Here is an 18367-nt window from a genome sequence, read left to right as displayed (position 1 = left end):
CTGTTCTATGCCACTGTGTGTGTAAATTTGTCAAAATAGACGGAGAAGAGAGAGAAAAAAAGATTGACAGGGAGGGAAAATCTGACAGTCGGGACACTGTAGGAGTTGTGTAACTCCAGAAGATGGCAGCGATGCAACACAAAGGACGCAAGCTGCCGTTAAATCTCAAAGAAGAAAAGGAGGAATCGCGGCCCCGCCCCTGGTTATTTCACTGACGGTCAGAGGAGAGGCCTCTTCGCATTGAGATACATCAAAAACTTGAGCACTGTGCACATATATTGTGGTAAGTTCATGTACACCTTGTGTAATTGTTGACCGTAATGTGACTGCGTGTTTGCAGTAAGGACAACTCAATTTAGTTAACGTTACGGTTAGCGTATCGTAGTAACCAGCTGCTCATCCCCGGCAAGCTGCATCAAGCCTCCTAGCCCAGCTGTCCGGTGTCCGGCTAGGAAAAGGCTCAGATGTGGGACTTCATAGTTTGTGCTTAGAGGAGGTCTGGCGGACATTATCATGCAGCTGCAGCTGAGAGACGTTTTAGGAGAAGGTTGGATATTTTTTAAATACATAACTAGCTAGATACCTATTTACCATGAGTATAATATTATTGAGATTGGCTAAGCCCTAATGTTATCTAACTTCGCATTTCCCACACTGCCCTCCTTTGCTAGCTTGACTAAGTTAGCAAACCTGGACGGTTAACGTTAGCTTAGTTAAGGTTGACTAGCTAGTTAGCAGCATTATTATGTGTTGACGTTTTTTTTTACCATGCTCTATCAACACTTGAGAGTGGCTTGTATCTGTCTCAGGAGTATCATCATGTCCTGTAATCGGCTTTAAGTTATTTCTGTCAGTGCATCGAAGCAATGAGTAAGAAATGTTGCTATAGCGTTTTCTTGAGTTCACTGAGGCGCTCGAACATGCGGCATTTTGTTAACGTTAGGGCTCATTCCAAGCTGAGTGATCCTATCCCACACCACCAGCATCATACATGGGAAATTAACACAACAACTGGCATAATCATGTTAAATCTAAGCTGATTGTTTGGATCATTGTCGGTTTAACAGATGCGAGAAGTTAAAATGGTTCTTTCATTAAATATTAAGACTGCATTCCCCTGTTAAATTCCTAATTTTTTAACCAGTTACTCTCATCTTATGCCCTGTAAAGCGTCTTTGAGTACTCAAAAAAGTGATTAAATTAACTTTAACCACTTTCTATTTCAGGCCTTATAGTGTTACAATGGAGCCATCGGGAAGTACTACGATGAGCAACCACACCCTCAACTCAACAGGAGGTGGTTGCCCATGGGAGGTCAACGACAAGGCCAGACTGTGCCGCTTCCTCTGCTATGGCTTGGAGGGAGACTTGTACACTGCCAGAGAGGAAGGTCAGGTTAGCATGGAGTGCGCTGGAGCTCTGCTCTCCCTGCTGCAGGAGGGCCGTGGTGCTGAGGTGGTGGAGGAGATCAAAAGGTTCACGCAGGATGGGCGAGCTGTCAGACTCGGCCCCTCCTTTTTTGCCCTGGCTTTGTGCTCCCAGCACTCGGAGCTGAAGACGAGACAGGCGGCATTCAAAGCCCTGAAGGAAGTTTGTCGGGACCCTGCCCACCTGTTTTCGTTCATCCAGACCAAGAAGGAATTGAAAGAGGGTATGAAGTGTGGGATTTGGGGACGTGCCCTGAGGAAAGCAGTGTCTGACTGGTACAATGAGCAAGATGCCATGAGTCTGGCTGTGGCTGTGACCAAATGTAAACAGAGAGAGGGATGGTCCCACCAGGATCTGCTCAGGCTCTCTCACACCAAACCAGCTAATGAAGGTGGGTTTACACGGACCCACATTTTACCAGAGCCATATACAGGGCATGAGCAAAAGTATCATCCATGTCACATTACAATATCCCTGCCCAGTAGTAACTAACTTGTGAAGGCTATTTTTTGGGGGAAAGCTGGATGTATCATTATTTTGTAGAATTTCTAAGGAAATATGCTGTTTAGTGTCCTTAAATTATTGTTGGAGATCAATTTGCTGTCATATTTTCAGAAGATGTGTCCCTTGTTAATTTCATACAGTAATTGTTCAGCATTTGTGACTATCAGCAACACAGGCAACTGCAAATAAAAAAGGCAGTTAATTGAAATACCAGTTTAGCAGTATGTGTGAGCTTTAATAGAGATCTGAGAGCCACCATTTAACTGAGTTCATCAAGTGTTGAAAATGCTAGAAAGCCATGTAATGTGGGAAGGGAAAATGCTTCAAAAGTCATGATGGTAATCAACGGTGATGCGACGCTGACAGAAAGACAATTAGCATTACAAGCTACACCCTCCAAAATGGCCATCAAGTAAAATTGCTGACTTTTTTTAAAAAACAAACAGATCTTTGCCAGCTTCTTATTTACTGCATTGCTGCTCTGTTGTTAGATTTATCTGATCCTGTACATTTATAAACCTGTCCTGACTAACAAATGTACGTTGTAATCCTACATCATGACTTCGATGACGAACACCACTTTAAGTAAGACTGTAAAGGTCATTCCTTTTGTGTTTTACAGCAATTGCCTTGATCAGCAAATATATAACAAAAGGATGGAAAGAGGTCCAGACTGCTTACTCAGACAAAGAGAACTCGGCAGAGGTTGCCAAAGTGCTTTCGTATCTTGAAGTGGTGGAGAAGGTAAAGCACAGTTGTGATGAAACGGAGGTCATCAATTTAATAGAGGAACACAAGCTGGAGAGGGAACAGCTGCTGACAGACCACCTGAAGTCCAAACAGGTGAGTGTTTCTTTTCATTGTTTCATGATATTAAGGGAGGATTATTTATAGAGCTTCCTCTGTCATCATCAAAATGCACCAATGATAATGTATACTGGTAGTAAATGGTAATTAGCAGTCTTTCCCAAGGGGGTATTGCTCTTTACTACCAACAGTTTAGAAGTGGCTGCAAAACAGCCTTGCTTGGTCTGGTCAGGATATTTTTCATCTGGATTATTATTTTGTTTTACTGAGAAAGGAATACGTTGTTTTGTTTTTTTTACCCTCAAGGTGTGGAGAGCTTTGTTGAAAGAAATGCCTCTCCAGTCAGTGCTAAGGATCTTGGGTAAGATGACATCAAACAAAATTCTTGAACCTGGAAGTTCAGAAACGCAAGCTGTATGTGACAGAATCCAGAGTGAGACGGCACTAAAGACGGTAGGACTTTGCTAATTCATGCACAGTTGCGTTTTTCAGTAAACATGAGTCGGTGTATTTAATGTCTGTCTTAAAATCATCAGGCAAAGATCCACCCTTTCAGCATACTCTTGGCTTCTGAAAACTACAAAAGAGGCCAAGGCTATCAGGGTAAAACAAAATGGGAACCAGACAGCGGCATCCTCAAAGCAATGGAGTCTGCTTTTTATAAGAGTTTTATGGTTGGTTCTTCTTTATTTTCACAGCTTCTCACACCCCATCAACGAAGACCGCCAACGAAAGCCATCACTTAACCTCTCGCTCTGTTGCAATTCTGTCCTCAGAATCTGGAGCCTGTGGGTAAACGCTTCGTAGTGGCGGTAGACGTGAGCACGTCACTGAGCAGCATTGTCCCAGGGACGTCAATCAGCACTGCTGTCGCTGCTGCAGCTATTACCATGGTAAGACAAGACTAGAGTTAGGTAGCTCCACAGTGTGTGGGTGATAGCTCTAGTTGGAACAGCTGCGCCCCCATCTTTGGAGGAATCCTGGGTCAAGGAATTGGTCTGTTGATACATACTGTGAATTGCTGAAGTATTTCTTCCACAGTGCGAATATCTTAGTCCACAGGCCCTCCAGTAGTCGTTACCTTAGAGACATTGCCGTCCTTGTTTGTATGAGTGTGTGTGTGTGTGTGTGTGTGTGTGTGTGTGTGTGTGTGCGCGTGTATGTGAGAGACATGAATTATTGTAATAGTGACGTCATGCTTTTCTTTTGACCTTTGTGTCTGGCGCAGATTTTTGCAAGGTCAGAAGCAGACACACATGTGCTGGCCTACTCTGAAGGAGCTGTAGTTCCATGCTCTGTCTCTGCTGACATGACTCTCGCACAAGCCACATTTGAGCTGGTCAAGGTAAGGCATGTGACCGCATCAAAGAAAAAAAAATTAAGTACAGTTACTGATCAGTAAACTGTGGGAACAAGGTCATTTTATAACCATGTGACTGCACATTATCTGTAACTAGCGTTATGTTCACATTGACTTCATTGATCATCTCTTTCTCTTGAGCTCTGACCTTTCCACCATGCTGTAATGTTCTAGATCCCGAGCGGAAGCACAGACTGCACCCTTCCCATCACATGGGCCACAGAGAATGGGAAAGCTGTAGATGTGTTCATCGTTCTGACCAACAACCCGTTGTGGACGTTTACTGCCAGCCCAGTGGAGTCTCTAAAGAAGCATAGACAAGTACGTTCATTCATTCTTTCATGTGTGTCTGGGGAGAGGATGTTGTTTGTTTGTTTTTTTTAAAAAGGATATTTTTGGACTTTTTCCTTTTTAAAGATAGCATAGCTGGACAGGGACAGGAAATGCGGGGCGACATGAAGAAATGGGCCGCGGCTCAGATTCGAACCCCTGGCCGCTGCAACGAGGACTGAGCCTCTACCAATGGAGCTAAACGGCCACCCGAATAATGTCGTTTGAGCTAAAGATTGTTTTAGAATATAGGCTTACACAAACACCGGGTAGAATTAATTTGCACTTTGATGGGCACAGACTTAATCAGACAAATGGGATGAGGTTCATTTTAACGTCTAATAAAGTTGATTCATAAAATTGTGTTATTTGTCTCTTGTCGGATAGACACCTATAATAGGGTTGAGCGACAGGACGCAATCAATTTTCTGTGTATTTTATGTGACAGTTACTGAAAACACATGCACATCTATCTGTCCATGTGCTGAGTCCTAAAAACTGTAACTGGGATTTCTATCTACCAGAAGACTATCAACATTGTCATCTGCTCACTTTAAAATCTTGTCTTTGGAAGGACATTTTGAGCCTAAATTGGCTTTCGTCTGTAACAAAAGAATTAAGGTCCATTTTGTAAGCAAATATGAGAGTATGTGCATTTTGCAAAAACAATGAACCAGTTTTTTTTTGTGTGTGTGTTTCTCAACAGAAATCAGGAGCCAGTTCTAAGTTAGTGATGTGTGGGCTGACGTCCATTGGACACGCCATCGCAGACACAGAAGACAGGGGTTTACTGAGCATCTGTGGCTTTGACCTTGGAGCTTTGATCGTCATTCGTAACCTAGCCCAGGATTTGATCTAATAAAGTATTGGGGCTGTCTCTGAATCATGTCGTTAGAGCACAAAAAGAAATCCCTAAAACAGAACTAATCCAAAAGATGCTGACATTTGCAATTACAATTTCTCTTTTTGTATTATGTCACTTACACGTCAATTGACAAAGTGTCCAGCGGGCTGGACAAAACTCTGAAAATGTTATGTGCATATATTTTTTTCTGAAATTTAAAAGTGATAAGACATGATACGTTATTGCATATCATGCTGTCAAGTTTAAGTGCAAACAGCACTGTTTAATGCTTTGATGGACACACTAACACATACAACAATGAATCCACTAATTTATAGCAAGATGATGGCAGATTAAAAAGAGGAACAGTGTAAGAGTCAGAATGTTAGAGGCTTAGTTCAACTGTAGGTTTATTTTAATTGGAGTAGTTTCTAGTATGTATCTATGGTATGAGTTTAGCAGGTTTTATTTGACGATATGTGACGGCATTTTATATTTGAAAGCCTGTCCCTCTGTTTTATGTAGCATTATCATAAATTATTAACAGATATACTGTAAATGAGAGGAATTGAAACAAAGCACCAGAAGTCACTGCAATGTATTCTGTTGACCTCAAATTATTTGATTTATTTGGTCAGAAAACATTTTTTAATAGGAATATTAATATCTATTACACAACTTTTACCTTTAGCATAGCTATAGTTTTTAGTTGGTAGTGTTTTCCCCTAAGCCAATTTTATTTGAAAACACTGTTGTCTGTTTTGCTCTTGTTGAATTTATTCTACAAAAAGAATACCCTTGGTGCTCTTAAATGTGGTGATGCATTTTGGGGGAATTATTTGGGATTTTCTTTGTGAAACAATTATGCCAATGTTTGGCACTGTAAGTCAGTTTACTGTAAATTGGAGAGATGGACTTCTCTTATTTTAGTCTGAATTCTATGCATTACAATTTGGATTTTACTGTAATAGTAGTATATCCAGGAAGGACAAATCATGGCTGTTTAGCTATGATTAGCTAATTGTTTACCAAGACTGAATCTGCTAGCACAGTCATGTTTCTGTATTTTTGATGTAAGAATGTTTGTTATGCAAAGTCTAACAGATAATTGATACCTTCCTGGAATAAAATTAATTGAATGTAATTTTGTAAAACATATAACGGTAGATATTTGAAGTACAATGCTTTATATTTCTTCAAACACTGCTTATACACACACACTGCTTACAGTGTTTGGGGCCAATGCATTTCGGGGAAATGCAAACAAGCGGCTACAGTGGTGCTTCTTGTTTAGTCAAGAGCAACTGCTGTAATTACTGACAGCATTCTCTAAACATGTTACTCATCATTCATTCTGATGTAATTTACTCATGATGAAAATAAATTCCTGACCATGTTACTGTGACAGATTTTTGTCCATGTAAATGCTATCATTTTCAATGTTAAGACAATGTCCACTGTCTTTTTGGCTGACGGTCAAAATACTATAAAGCTAAAATGTGTGTGATACATTTGTTACTACGTTTGTAGTTAAAAGTCTAACATGAGAGATAGTTATAATGAGGTATGGTAGTTCATAAGTGTTTTACCACCATGACTGACTTCTTTTTCATTGTATTGTCAGTTGTATTCATTTTGCTTAAATGCAAGTACTTGACTGTAGTGGCGATGTAAACCCCTAATAAACACTTTGCTGCTCTACAAATACAGTTGTGTTTTTGGCTATTTCTGACTTGCAGGAAGTTAACGTTACTTTCTTGTGGGTATATCCATAGATGCACAGTATACTATAAAGAGGAGGTTTAGCCATTCGACCGAATGGGTACCTTTCGCTGTAACTTATAAACTTAAATTGTTTTACACTAAAGCTAATAACATACATATTCAACTATTTAAAATGTTTACTGCTCACTCTCGGGCAATTTCATAAAAATTTTTACAAGGTTTCTAAGCGTAAGGTGGCTGCATTTCAGTCCTCTTACCAAAACTTTTGTCATTTTAAAAGCATGTCAACTAATTCCTTTGTTTTCCCGTTAAGAGAGTGTTGTGTACATGTTCAATAAATGAATATTTGTTACAGAAAATGTACTTTATACGCACACAAGTTGTATTTTTCTAAAGAATGCAACACCTTGTTTTTTTTTTAAAGAATCCTGAGGTTTCAGTATCAATGTTTTTGTCATGTAATTTATTGGATAAATGATGGACCAAACATTATATTTCATGGTAGCATGTAGTTTTAGAGAGTGGGTACCGGTATGCTATTTTCCAGTGATGTAGGTACTTTTTATTAACGTTTTAATATATTTATCTTGCATTTGCATTTGGTCATTGTACAGGACACTTTTTTTTAGTAAAATAATGTGTTAAAGTCATGCACATTTATACATGTAATGTCATGGAGACAGGGAAACTGCTTTTATCTATATAAATGACCGTGACCAAAGTGTCCATCCTGTCGAAGAGCCCGTGAGCAAGACAGACATCGTTCCAGTACTCTGTTTGCAAGTCCTGACAAACAATCCAGCCAAAATTAAGAATTACGTTTGTCAGCGGCGGATGCTTAATTCAACCTGGCAAATATGTGGTAAAATGTGTCTACTGCCAGCTTTGACAATCCTGCAACTAAGGGGAAATTGGTCTAAAAAAAAAGTTTAATTCAGATCAGGCACCCTGCGAGGCCGCATTATGTTGAAAACTGGGGGCTTCGCAAACACACTACATCAAGACAAGTGAAGATGGCGGATGTGTTGAGTGTTCTTCGTCAGTATAACATCCAGAAAAAAGAAATCGTCGCTAAAGGAGATGAAGTTATATTTGGAGAGTTCTCCTGGCCGAAAAATGTTAAGACCAACTACATAATCTGGGGGTATGTCAGTGCTTAAAATACATATCGCTTTTGTAGGCCCGCAGCTGAAGCTCATCGGTGCCTTGTGGTGCTGCTAACGGCGGAAGCTAGTCGCTAAGATGCTAACCTAACTCCTCTCCTCTTCTTGTTGTTGTACTTCAAACTTTATGCTCGCATTTGTTATCTAAGCTTGATGGGGAAGTAATATTCCCTAGACCATCTCTTTGCTAGCATGTATGTGTGTCAATGTGTATATTTTTTACTTAAAAAGTATTCATGAGAGATGTAACCACAGCTAAACTTGCAGCAGTGATGTGATGCTAACTGGTTAGCGACGCTAGCGAGTAACGTCGAGTTGTGTTCCCATGGAGTCAGGTGTCCAGTGGCCCAAGGGAAAAGACTTGGTGTTTTTAGTATCTACAGTCATGACTACAAGCAGCTTTGTTTACAGTGCAAAAAGAAGAGTTTGCTCATGCAACGCAGAAAATGAAGTTGCACAAGGATTAGTTTAACCTCAGCTCACCGGATAACTGTTGATAGGTCCGCGTTTGAGATTTCAGAACCAGTGTTTTTGTTACTTTCATCAATTAACTATATTTACTTCAGACCATAGACTTGTAACGTTACAATGTAGATTAACTTAAACGTGCATCTTGCAGCAGTCTGTGCATTTTAGGCATATGCTATTTTAGTCATGTGAGTAATTGTTTTTTCGTGCTTGTGTTTCTACCTTCAGTACTGGTAAAGAGGGCCAGCCCAAAGAGTACTATACTTTGGACTCTATCTTGTTCTTGCTCAACAATGTGCATCTCCCGCATCCCTCCTATGTTCGAAGAGCTGCAGTAAGTGATCTGAAATATCTAAATATCTAACTGCCTTAACCGGTCAGTGACTCTAGTTCATTACTCACTAAAATATTTTAGTTAATCCCCTATTTTAGCCTCTTTTTTTTTCTCTCATATGCAACATTTTTTTTTTTTTTCGCAAATGCCTTGAAACTGTTTTTAGGTGACATGAGTATATGTTGTTTATAGACAGAGAACATCCCTGTTGTCAGACGACCTGATCGAAAAGGCTTGCTGTCATATCTCAATGGCGAAAGTTGTAAGTAGCACATGTGAGCTTGAGGTTGATTGTATTTTGCAGGATGTTACAAATTTGTCTGTGTGTAATTCTGCAGTGTATTTACACTCTGTCCTGATTATGACTAAAATATACAATATATGATAGATTAAATACAGTTGTGCTAAAAGGTTTGCATACCCTTGGAGAATTGGTAATATATATACCATTGTGTAAAGAAAACCTCAGTGAGCAAGCAAAACACATGACTATTATTTCTTATGGGATTCATATTGAACTGTAGATCATAACAGAATGCCTACAAAAAAATGAACCAACCCTTTTTAAAAGTCTGCATATCCTTAGTTCTTAATACTGTGTTTTGCCACCTTTAGCATCAATGAAAGCATGCATTCTTCTGTAATAGCTGTGTATAGCTGCCCATTTGCCACTCCACAGTCATCTTTTTCTGCAGTAACCACTGCACAGTCAACTTGGCCTTGTGCTTTGGGTCATTATTATGCTGGAAAGTCCAAGAATGCAAATTGTCTGCCAGTATTTTCTGATAACATGCTACATTAATTTTGCCATCTATTTCCGCAAGATTCCCTGTGCCTTTAGCGCTCACACCCCCCCAAAACATCAGTGAGCCACTACCATTCTTCACAGTGGGGATGGTATTCTGTTCACTATAGGCCTTGTTGACCCACTCCAAGCATTGCGCTTATGGTTGTGACCATAAAGCTCTATTTTGGTCTCGTCACTCCAAATTACAGTGTGCCAAAAGCTGTGAGGCGTGTCAAGGTGTTGTCGGACATATTGTAACCGGGTTTTCTGTGACATTGGCGCAGTAAAGGCTTCTTTCTGGCAACTTGACCATGCAGCTAATTTTTGTCCAAGTATCGTCGTGTTGTGCTCCTTGCAACAACCACACCATCTTTTCCAGAGCAGCCTGTATTTCTCCTGAGGCTACCTATGGGGTTTTCTTTGTAACCTGAACAATTCTTCTCGCAGTTTTGGCTGAAATCTTTCTTGGTCTACCTGACCTTGTTTTGGTATAAAGAGATTCCAGATTTTTCCACTTCTTCATAAGTGACTGAACTGTACTGACTGGCATTTGCAAGGCTTTATATATCTTTTTATATCCTTTTCAGTCTTTATAAAGTTCCAATACCTTGTTACGCAGGTCTTTTTACAGTTCCTTTCTGCTCCCAATGTCTCAGTATCTGGCCTGCTCATTGCTTCCATGTGAGAGCTAACAAACTCATTGAATATTTATACGCAGACACTGATTGCAATTTAAAAAGCCACAGATGGGAGAAATTAACCTTTAATTGCCATTTGAGCTGTCAGTGTCACTTTGTGTGTCTGTAACAAGGCCAAACATTCAAGCATATATAAACTGTTGATCAGGGCCATTTGGGTGTTTCTGTTATTATTTAAAAAGGAGCCAAACAACTATGTAAAAAAAAAAAAAAATGTCTTCATATGATCACTGTCCTTAAATCAAAGACAGTTATTTTGCATGATAAGTCATATTTTCAAAATCAATGATCAAAACTTAGGAGCACAACTGTAGATCACATCCAAGAGCAGGAACCTAGGTGTAGTTGATCTAATTGGTAGCTTATTAATGCAGTTTCTAATTTTGTCTTTTCACAGCTACATCAACTAGTATTGACAGAAGTGCACCTATAGAAATAGGTTTGCAAAGGGCAACGCAAGGTAAGTTCACACCATATTTGTTAAGACATTTGAAGAGCTAGATCCACCTGTAGTAATAATTCATTGTTTTATGAGCATAGATTGGTTGTTGTATTTTAATCTGTGATTACCACTTAATATACCATATCTTCCTACTATCTACAACAGTGGTTCTCATAGTAGGGTCCGCGGACCCCCAGGGGTCCCCAGCAAAAGGGGAATAATTTCTTTTTACTATACATTACATCCACAATTAACACAATAAAAAAACGTATGACTATTGGGTCTATTGACATGGGTTGCATAAACGTTCTGTAATAAAACATATAAAAGAAAAATTGTATCAAATCGGGGTCCGTGGTCTAATTTGTGTCAGTTTAGGGGTCCTAGGGGAACCACTGATCTACAACATATTTGCTAGTAAAGGTGTAGCATCTCAGTCTGGAAAGTTGGTACAAAACCAAAAAGACTTGAAGTGAAATAATACCACTTTTCTACTTTTTTAGTCAAACGAGCAGCAGATGAGGTATCTTCTGAAGCCAAAAAACCAAGGATTGAGGTAAACAGATGTGAAATATTTTCTGCCAACCATTTCTTAGTAGAAACATAATACTCGCATGTTGGTCAGTGCAGCTCTGGAGCATTTACTCCATTATCTCTATTTCACAAGCGTGAACAGTTCCAGTACAAATTTATTACTGACGGAGATGTTTTGTTTATTATTGGTAACAGCTGGATAATCAATAAGTTCTTCTTTAGTGAACCAATACAAAGGACAGCATGGAGCTCTTGTCCTGATTGACCAATGATTCAAAAATTAGACCAAAATATTGACCTAATATAATTTGTTATCACATTATAGTTACATAGTATAATAATTTAAAATAACAAACATTTAATTTATCATGTATGATACATTTGGTTTTATTTGAAAATTAAAAAGCCTCCAGGAAATTTGCATTGTGAAACATTTGATTGACCATTTGGTTAGAAGATTTTTAGCCAAAATAAACTATTGTGTCTATGTTTAGTGATTAATAAATTCTTTTTGTTGCAGTTACAATGCATAATTGTTGTTGCTCACATGCAAGGAATAAAGAACAGTGGTTGAATAGTTAACCATAGGGTTCCTTGTGGTGGACGGTGTTCTTCAAAACAAAGTGCATTGGTAACTAACTACAAATAAAACTGATCGTTTTGTTTTTATGTATAATCTAAGCGAGTGTTACTGTGAACATCCCTACATCAAGTCACACAAGGGTACTATACCAATAACTAACTAATTCACAATGAGGAGGTGACTTTTGTAAAGTCAGCACTGATGTGGTAAATAATAAGCCTCCGATATTACAACTTGTTTTATCTGCAGTTTGTTAATAGTGTGTAAACTGTTTTCATCTGAAGGATGAAGAGCGAGTGCGTCTGGATAAGGAGCGTCTGGCTGCCCGTCTGGAGGGCCACAAAGAGGGCATCGTCCAGACTGACCAGATTAGGTATAATGGATTTTCTCCAGTTGCATTAATATACTGTATAACGGGTCGGCAAATAAGTCTGGCGCCAGGCCAAATTTTTTTCAAGTCATTAAATGGCGGGCCAGAACATCATCAATTGACCATTTATATTCCAACATTTACTGTGTGCGCGATTAGCTCAGTTGGAAGTGCACAGAACTCCCGTTTGGACAGTTGTGTGTTCAATCCTCACTTGCGCTAGTATTTTTTTTTTTCTTCCTTTTTCAACAAATTGATTGTGTAGAGATCATATTACATATTACAATTAAGCATGTGCAGGACGGTGTACATCCCGACGATTGGTCCACATCAACTTATGGATGCTTATTTTCCCCATTAGTCCCCATTATTTCCAGGCAGAGGAAATTCCTCCTTTTCTCATTCAGTGGAATCTGCTATCTCACGTTTTCTAACAGCTTTTTCAGAGGTGTGTCAAGTAAGCCAGAGACTCTTTTGAATTTCCTTTAGAACTTTTCAACGTAAAAGGTCTCAATGAAACACAACATAAAGTACTGGTGCAAAAAATGTTCTTGCACTTTTATTTTGTGGGCACAATCACTTAAGAAGTGATTATGTGCGTAACTTTGGCCAGCGGGCCGCCTATTGCCGACCAATGCTGTATAATGTGCTTTCTGTATGAAGCAATAACCCCTTGTTGTGATTCCCCTCACAACATACCGTAGTGTCAGTCTGAACTGATCAACATTATTCTGATTGCTCTGGATGTCATGTTTCACTATCTCGACTAGTTCCTTGAAGCAGTTGGCTGTTAAAATAAAATAAACTTTTGATTCTAGATCACTGTCTGAGGCCATGTCAGTGGAGAAAATTGCTGCCATCAAAGCCAAGATTATGGCCAAGAAACGTTCCACCATCAAGACCGATCTGGATGATGACATCACCCAGAAGCAAAGAAGCTTTGTGGACGCTGAGGTGGATGTCACCAGAGATATTGTCAGCAGAGAGAGGGTCTGGAGGACCAGGACAACAATCCTCCAGAGCACTGGAAAGGTCAGAGTCCACTTTAAGCTAATGATATCCAGTCAGGGATATTTCAGTGTTTCTCTCTTGACAGCAACCAGCTGTGTTTCCCAAATTGTCCGACTGTTCCTTCAAACACACCTGTGTTGCATTAGCATATGAATTTTGGGAGATTTTGTATTCTTACCTGCACATTAGCTCAATTTTGGACTTTTCTGTCCTGACCTGGTCATTACACAAATTGTAAATGAGCTTTAATGAACAAATGAAATCCCCACATAATATTTTATGTCAAGAAAGAATTGCTGCACTGACCATTTGTGGGGTGAAAATGTCTACATTTTTTGCACTTCCAATCGTGCACACAACTGTTGTGTGGCAATGCAATGTTGTGTTGCGTAATGGTTAGTGGTATATGGGTGTTTTGAGTCTTGGTCCAAATACTTTACTTCATACCCAGAATTGTCTATAGTCATTTGGTAATTGGAGGCATTACTGTAAGAATCTTTCCAAGCAATGTAACATTGTACGCCATGTACATTACATTAAATGTGCCTTTTTTATTTAACCATGGACACATTTATACTCTTCTCCCTAAAAGATACTATGCGATTCTGCAGAGAGTTTGTTGATAAACAAACTCATGAACTCGCATTGCCATGGTAACCAGTCCTACTCTGCTGAAATATAGCAGAATCCACAGCGTCTGCTCTCCGAGAGCACGTAAGAGGGCATGTTTTAGCAGTTGTGTAGAAGATGTAACAACAAGCCTGTCAATAATTAAATATGTATTGAAGCAAAATACTTTTCTAAGCCTAAATCTAAGACACAGAGTCTAGTTTATTTATAGGATTATCGAGAGGAACTTCAATAGTTACAATTCGTGAACAAACATCATCAAACAAACAATATGTGTAAGGACACAAACTCTGCATCCAAAACACAACAGAGTAAAAAACTAGCGAGTTATTGTACAAAAATACAGTGACTGATAAGAGTTGGGAAGCACAGGAGTGACTATTTATCTCCAGAGCTGAAGTCAGTGCTAACTTTGGGGCTAACCTCCTTCACTCTTTATTCAACAGTTGGCAAGCAACTCACGGGAGCTCCTCTTTAGTCCTGAGAAGCTGCAGTTCATTCACCGGCCACTGTAACTTCTACTGCACATTTACTGCTGACCAAGCCTTACTGCTGACCCGTTTCTCTCTATTCACCGGGACATGCGTTCACACACACGCTCTGTCTGTTTCTCCTCTACCACACACATACTGACTGCTGCGGCTAAGCTTACAAAGCTAACCAGCTGGGATCATCACAAACATGACAACAGACAAGACTGTAATACTGAACCTGTCGTTTATGTGGAACAGCAAAGCTAACGTTGGCCTACTCACCTGTAAAGCAGAAACAGAGCAACCTCAGCACTGATTTTCATTCCTTTCTAATCTCTTAGATTTATCCAGCACTGAAACCCCTCATAGATGTTAACACAGGTCTTCCCCTCACCTGGTCATATAACTTCTTTCACAATTCCTCAGACCTTTCCCTTTGTGGCTGTTTCTCAGTCATCTTCACAGCTAGAGTCCCGTAATAAGTCCAGCACGTTCGAACATACCGCTGTTTGTTTACATTCTGTCTCCGACTGCTTTGAGCGCGCCACCGCCCCCTGCTGCTCGCTTCGAGCAGCTTTGTTTGTGCTCAATTTACCCACCCAGGGCTGCTTAGGAAAACCGGATTTTTTTTCTGAGCACACGAAAAACAGAGAGCTACTAACCGAAAAGGAAATATTTGCCGAATTTAACAAAGTGTATTGGATAAGAATCGCTGTGGATAAGTACCCCTTTAAGTCACAGTTTTCAGTCACGTGACATGCGCGGTAACCTGGAGGGCAAAACAACAGACTAACACCAAAAGCAGTCAAATTTTATTTGGATCACCTTTCAACTTAAGAAAAAGAAAGATATGAACACAAAATGCAAGTGTTGGGCATATCTGATTGTGGGGAATCGCTCGCCTAACACAGCCCAAGCTTGTCTCCTCTTCGATACGCAACACGAAACAACCATCCAGCACTCAAAGTAACAGTGTATTACTTGCTTCCTGGTTATCTTTTTTTTGCCCTCCAAGGGAGCTAGTTACTATTGCAATGCCAGACAATCGTTACATTCGTCTTTAACAGAGAAAATTGCTAAATTGTAATTTTTTTTTTAAACGCTAAGTCTTAGATTCCACAGAGACCTAAACAAAAGCAGGATCTCATTTCTAGCTGATGACCATGGATTTTGTCAGCCAAAATGAAGACTCTCGCATAGCCAGCTAATGTAAGCTAATGCCTAAACTCCTTGAGAGGAAAAACCCCTGTAAAAAGGCCTTAAAATAGTGATATGTTCTGTTTTTGCTATGCGTTTTCTCTGTCTTCATCACCATGGATCATGCATAATATTAGGCTATTGTCGATGGATGATTGCTGAATGAGGATGATTCATCACGAATTGACTTTAACAAAGATGGCAGCATGCATGCTATTGTCATCACTATGGAAATGTAGCGGTGCAATATCATAAACTTCACTCACTTTGACTTAAGATCAGACTCTTAGTCCCACTCAGGCTGCACTGAATTACCATGATTCAAGCAGGACATAGCTTCCCACCTTATCTGGTGTGTGTGGGGGAGGGTTTTTTGCTTTTAATGATACTGACCGCACGTCCCACAATATGTTGCGTGAAAATAGCCTCTCTTCGCTCCTTATGTCGATCTTATGGACCCCTTTTGGCAAGTTTTGGCACAACACCCTTTATTTAGGGATTAACCTCTTAACATTGCTGTAAAATTAATGCTAAACGCCTATTCAGGGAATATTCAGGGCTTCTCTGAAAGAGAACACTCTGGAGTGTCTAACCCAAAAGTCAGAATGATTGTTAGTGCTACTGGAATTGATCAATATAAGTTTAAACACACTAAAACTAATATTTTTTGTTTCCGCTTGAAAATGCTTGCTAACAAATGGATGCAGACAACTACAGCTGGGACTTATTAGCTGGAGGGGCACATCATAAAGTTACTCTTACCTAGTCCAGGTTTAAATTTCATACCAATACCATGAAAAGGTTTTTCTTAGTGTATGTCTTAGCGTATTTTTTCTAAAACAGCACTGGCCCATGGCGGCCAGCAGCTGCTGCTGCATCGCTTTGTATCAGCCGGTAGCTCGACGCAGATGTGTTTTTTGCTGATAGATCATGAACTTCCTACTTAAAGCTGGATATCGTTATTTTCAGAATTTTATTGGCTTCACAAAGTGCCAGTCATCGACACAATTGGTTGCAATTGGCTCGGCCTTCCCACAAAATAATAGAGGCTGGCCCTTCCTTAGAGCGCAGGCTCCCGTTGGGTGTTTTAGGCTGTAAAACGGACATGTGAGCAGCTCCTGTCACATTTGATGTCTCTCGAAAGGTCAGAGTTCAGATTTTGTTCAGATAATATTAAGGTATTGTTGTTTTTATCGGAGTTATTACGGTTATGACGTACGAGCCATGTCTGCCGGCAAATATGAAATGATTCCTGGGGATTTATTGATGGAATACATGTGTTTTCGACTAAATATTTTTACTGGATTGGATCATCTGGACCTTTGACAACGTAACAAGACCATTTTTGTTGGAATATAATCGATTGGTGGATTACTATGACGCTTCATAGGTGAGTCGCGTCAATTTTGATTGCACTGCTTGGTCTGACAGAGGCGCTGATTGTACCTGCTGTGGTGATCGTATCTTGAAATGGTTTGCACTAGTCGAATCACGAGGATTTTAGCTTTCAAACGGTGTAACATAGGAGTATGAAGTTAACATTGCAGCTGTGTGCACATACCGAAAGCTGCTGCCACGACCTGACCGCCCGTGGGATGTTAAGAAAGGTCCATTTTAGTGTTTTTGTTCTGCAGCCACAAAAAAGCAATGAAAAGCAGTCATTGGCACTTTTTTTAATGCAGCAGTGCCTTGAAACAAGGCACAGCTTCTTTTTGAAAAGCTTGAGTACTGATGTAGACTTTTACCATATATTTTGTGATTTTGACAATGGTGAATTCATTGGTTTAGACTGTATGGACTGGACCGGGGCTTGCTAGAAACAAATTTCAGACCACTATTTGGAGCTTTACTCAAGACTATTTTACTGTACATACCCGAGTTCAAAAGCAGCTGTCCTATTTTACCAAACCTGCTGAACTATCTAGGACAATAGCCTTGTGTGTTAAAATTCCAAACAGTCTGTGTGAAAATACTTTGTGTAGCAAGGTAAAAATCTCTACCACTAGATGGCAGCAATTGCATTTTTTTCATTCTGTGTGTGTATTTACTCTCAAAATATAGTATAATATATTACACTGAAGGACTGACATGCTCATCTGAAACCCATTATAGTTTTGATTGGCTTTATTTTAATTATACTGGCAGAATATAAATAACTTTCCAAATCTAATGTGGGTGGCTACATTTCTTAATTAATAATTTTCCTCTCTGTTTTGGCCCTTCATAAGGTAATATAATGTGATGTTTTAAATGGGCAACTTGAAAGAACATAGTAATTACTATTCAGGACGCCCTTTTTAAATGTGTTTTTAAAACTATCCCAGGACAATTTCACATGGTTTATCTGTTTAAATCTAGTCTTTAGCTAGCGACCCTGAAACCTTGATGTATTTCACTTATTGCCAAATTATGAGAAGGGCAAAAAAAAATTTGAACTCATTTCATCCTTACGTGTTGCTCCTCTGCAGAACTTCTCCAAGAACATCTTTGCCATCCTTCAGTCAGTGAAAGCCAGAGAAGAAGGGCGAGCACCAGAACAGAGACCAGCACAAAACACAACTCAAGTGGTAAGAATGACACATTGAGGAAACTGTGTGTGTGTGTATGTATGTATGTATGTGTGTGTGTGTATATATATATATATATATATATATATATATATATATATATATATATATG

General features: G+C 39.5%; 2 protein-coding genes across 5 annotated transcripts in view; both read left to right on the top strand.

Annotated features, from left to right (window-relative positions):
• The first annotated feature begins 126 nt into the window (after positions 1 to 126).
• ro60 (Ro60, Y RNA binding protein) lies at positions 127 to 6978 on the top strand. 3 transcript variants are annotated; one of them, XM_046052674.1, is made up of 9 exons: positions 127 to 283; positions 1227 to 1819; positions 2555 to 2775; positions 3046 to 3192; positions 3276 to 3413; positions 3516 to 3632; positions 3968 to 4084; positions 4274 to 4420; positions 4517 to 4730. In XM_046052674.1, the coding sequence occupies exons 2-9, from the start codon at positions 1243 to 1245 to the stop codon at positions 4523 to 4525; spliced, it is 1473 nt and encodes a 490-aa protein (XP_045908630.1). In that variant the 5' UTR covers positions 127 to 283; positions 1227 to 1242; the 3' UTR covers positions 4526 to 4730. The 3 variants fall into 3 exon arrangements, with proteins under 3 accessions (XP_045908630.1, XP_045908628.1, XP_045908629.1); XM_046052672.1 differs by lacking the exon at positions 4517 to 4730 and adding an exon at positions 5136 to 6978 and having other exon boundaries at positions 128 to 283; XM_046052673.1 differs by lacking the exons at positions 127 to 283; positions 4517 to 4730 and adding exons at positions 316 to 547; positions 5136 to 6978.
• An 817-nt stretch (positions 6979 to 7795) lies between these two features.
• Positions 7796 to 18367, top strand: part of cdc73 (cell division cycle 73, Paf1/RNA polymerase II complex component, homolog (S. cerevisiae)) — a 32546-nt gene continuing 21974 nt past the window's right edge. Inside the window, exons 1-8 of one of the 2 annotated variants that reach the window (XM_046051301.1) lie at positions 7796 to 8142; positions 8858 to 8963; positions 9156 to 9225; positions 10846 to 10908; positions 11394 to 11446; positions 12292 to 12380; positions 13196 to 13409; positions 18157 to 18255. In XM_046051301.1, coding sequence (XP_045907257.1) covers positions 8012 to 8142; positions 8858 to 8963; positions 9156 to 9225; positions 10846 to 10908; positions 11394 to 11446; positions 12292 to 12380; positions 13196 to 13409; positions 18157 to 18255 — 825 coding nt within the window. In that variant the 5' untranslated portion in view covers positions 7796 to 8011. The remainder of the gene's footprint in view (positions 8143 to 8857; positions 8964 to 9155; positions 9226 to 10845; positions 10909 to 11393; positions 11447 to 12291; positions 12381 to 13195; positions 13410 to 18156; positions 18256 to 18367) is intronic. The other variant, XM_046051300.1, reaches the window with a different exon arrangement.

The sequence above is a fragment of the Micropterus dolomieu genome, linkage group LG06 (genome assembly GCF_021292245.1).
Source record: "Micropterus dolomieu isolate WLL.071019.BEF.003 ecotype Adirondacks linkage group LG06, ASM2129224v1, whole genome shotgun sequence".
In the NCBI taxonomy this organism is placed as follows: Eukaryota; Metazoa; Chordata; class Actinopteri; order Centrarchiformes; family Centrarchidae; genus Micropterus; species Micropterus dolomieu.
Note: the sequence above shows the minus strand (reverse complement) of the source record. Positions and strands in the feature narration are given on the sequence as shown.

Bases quoted from the DNA above. Each gene is read 5' to 3' on its own strand.
- ro60 (XM_046052672.1), top strand. From the start codon at position 1,243: ATGGAGCCATCGGGAAGTACTACGATGAGCAACCACACCCTCAACTCA. The intron at 3,193-3,275 runs GTAGGACTTTGC...TAAAATCATCAG, and splicing joins GTGAGACGGCACTAAAGACG to GCAAAGATCCACCCTTTCAG. The intron at 3,633-3,967 runs GTAAGACAAGAC...TGTCTGGCGCAG, and splicing joins CTGCTGCAGCTATTACCATG to ATTTTTGCAAGGTCAGAAGC.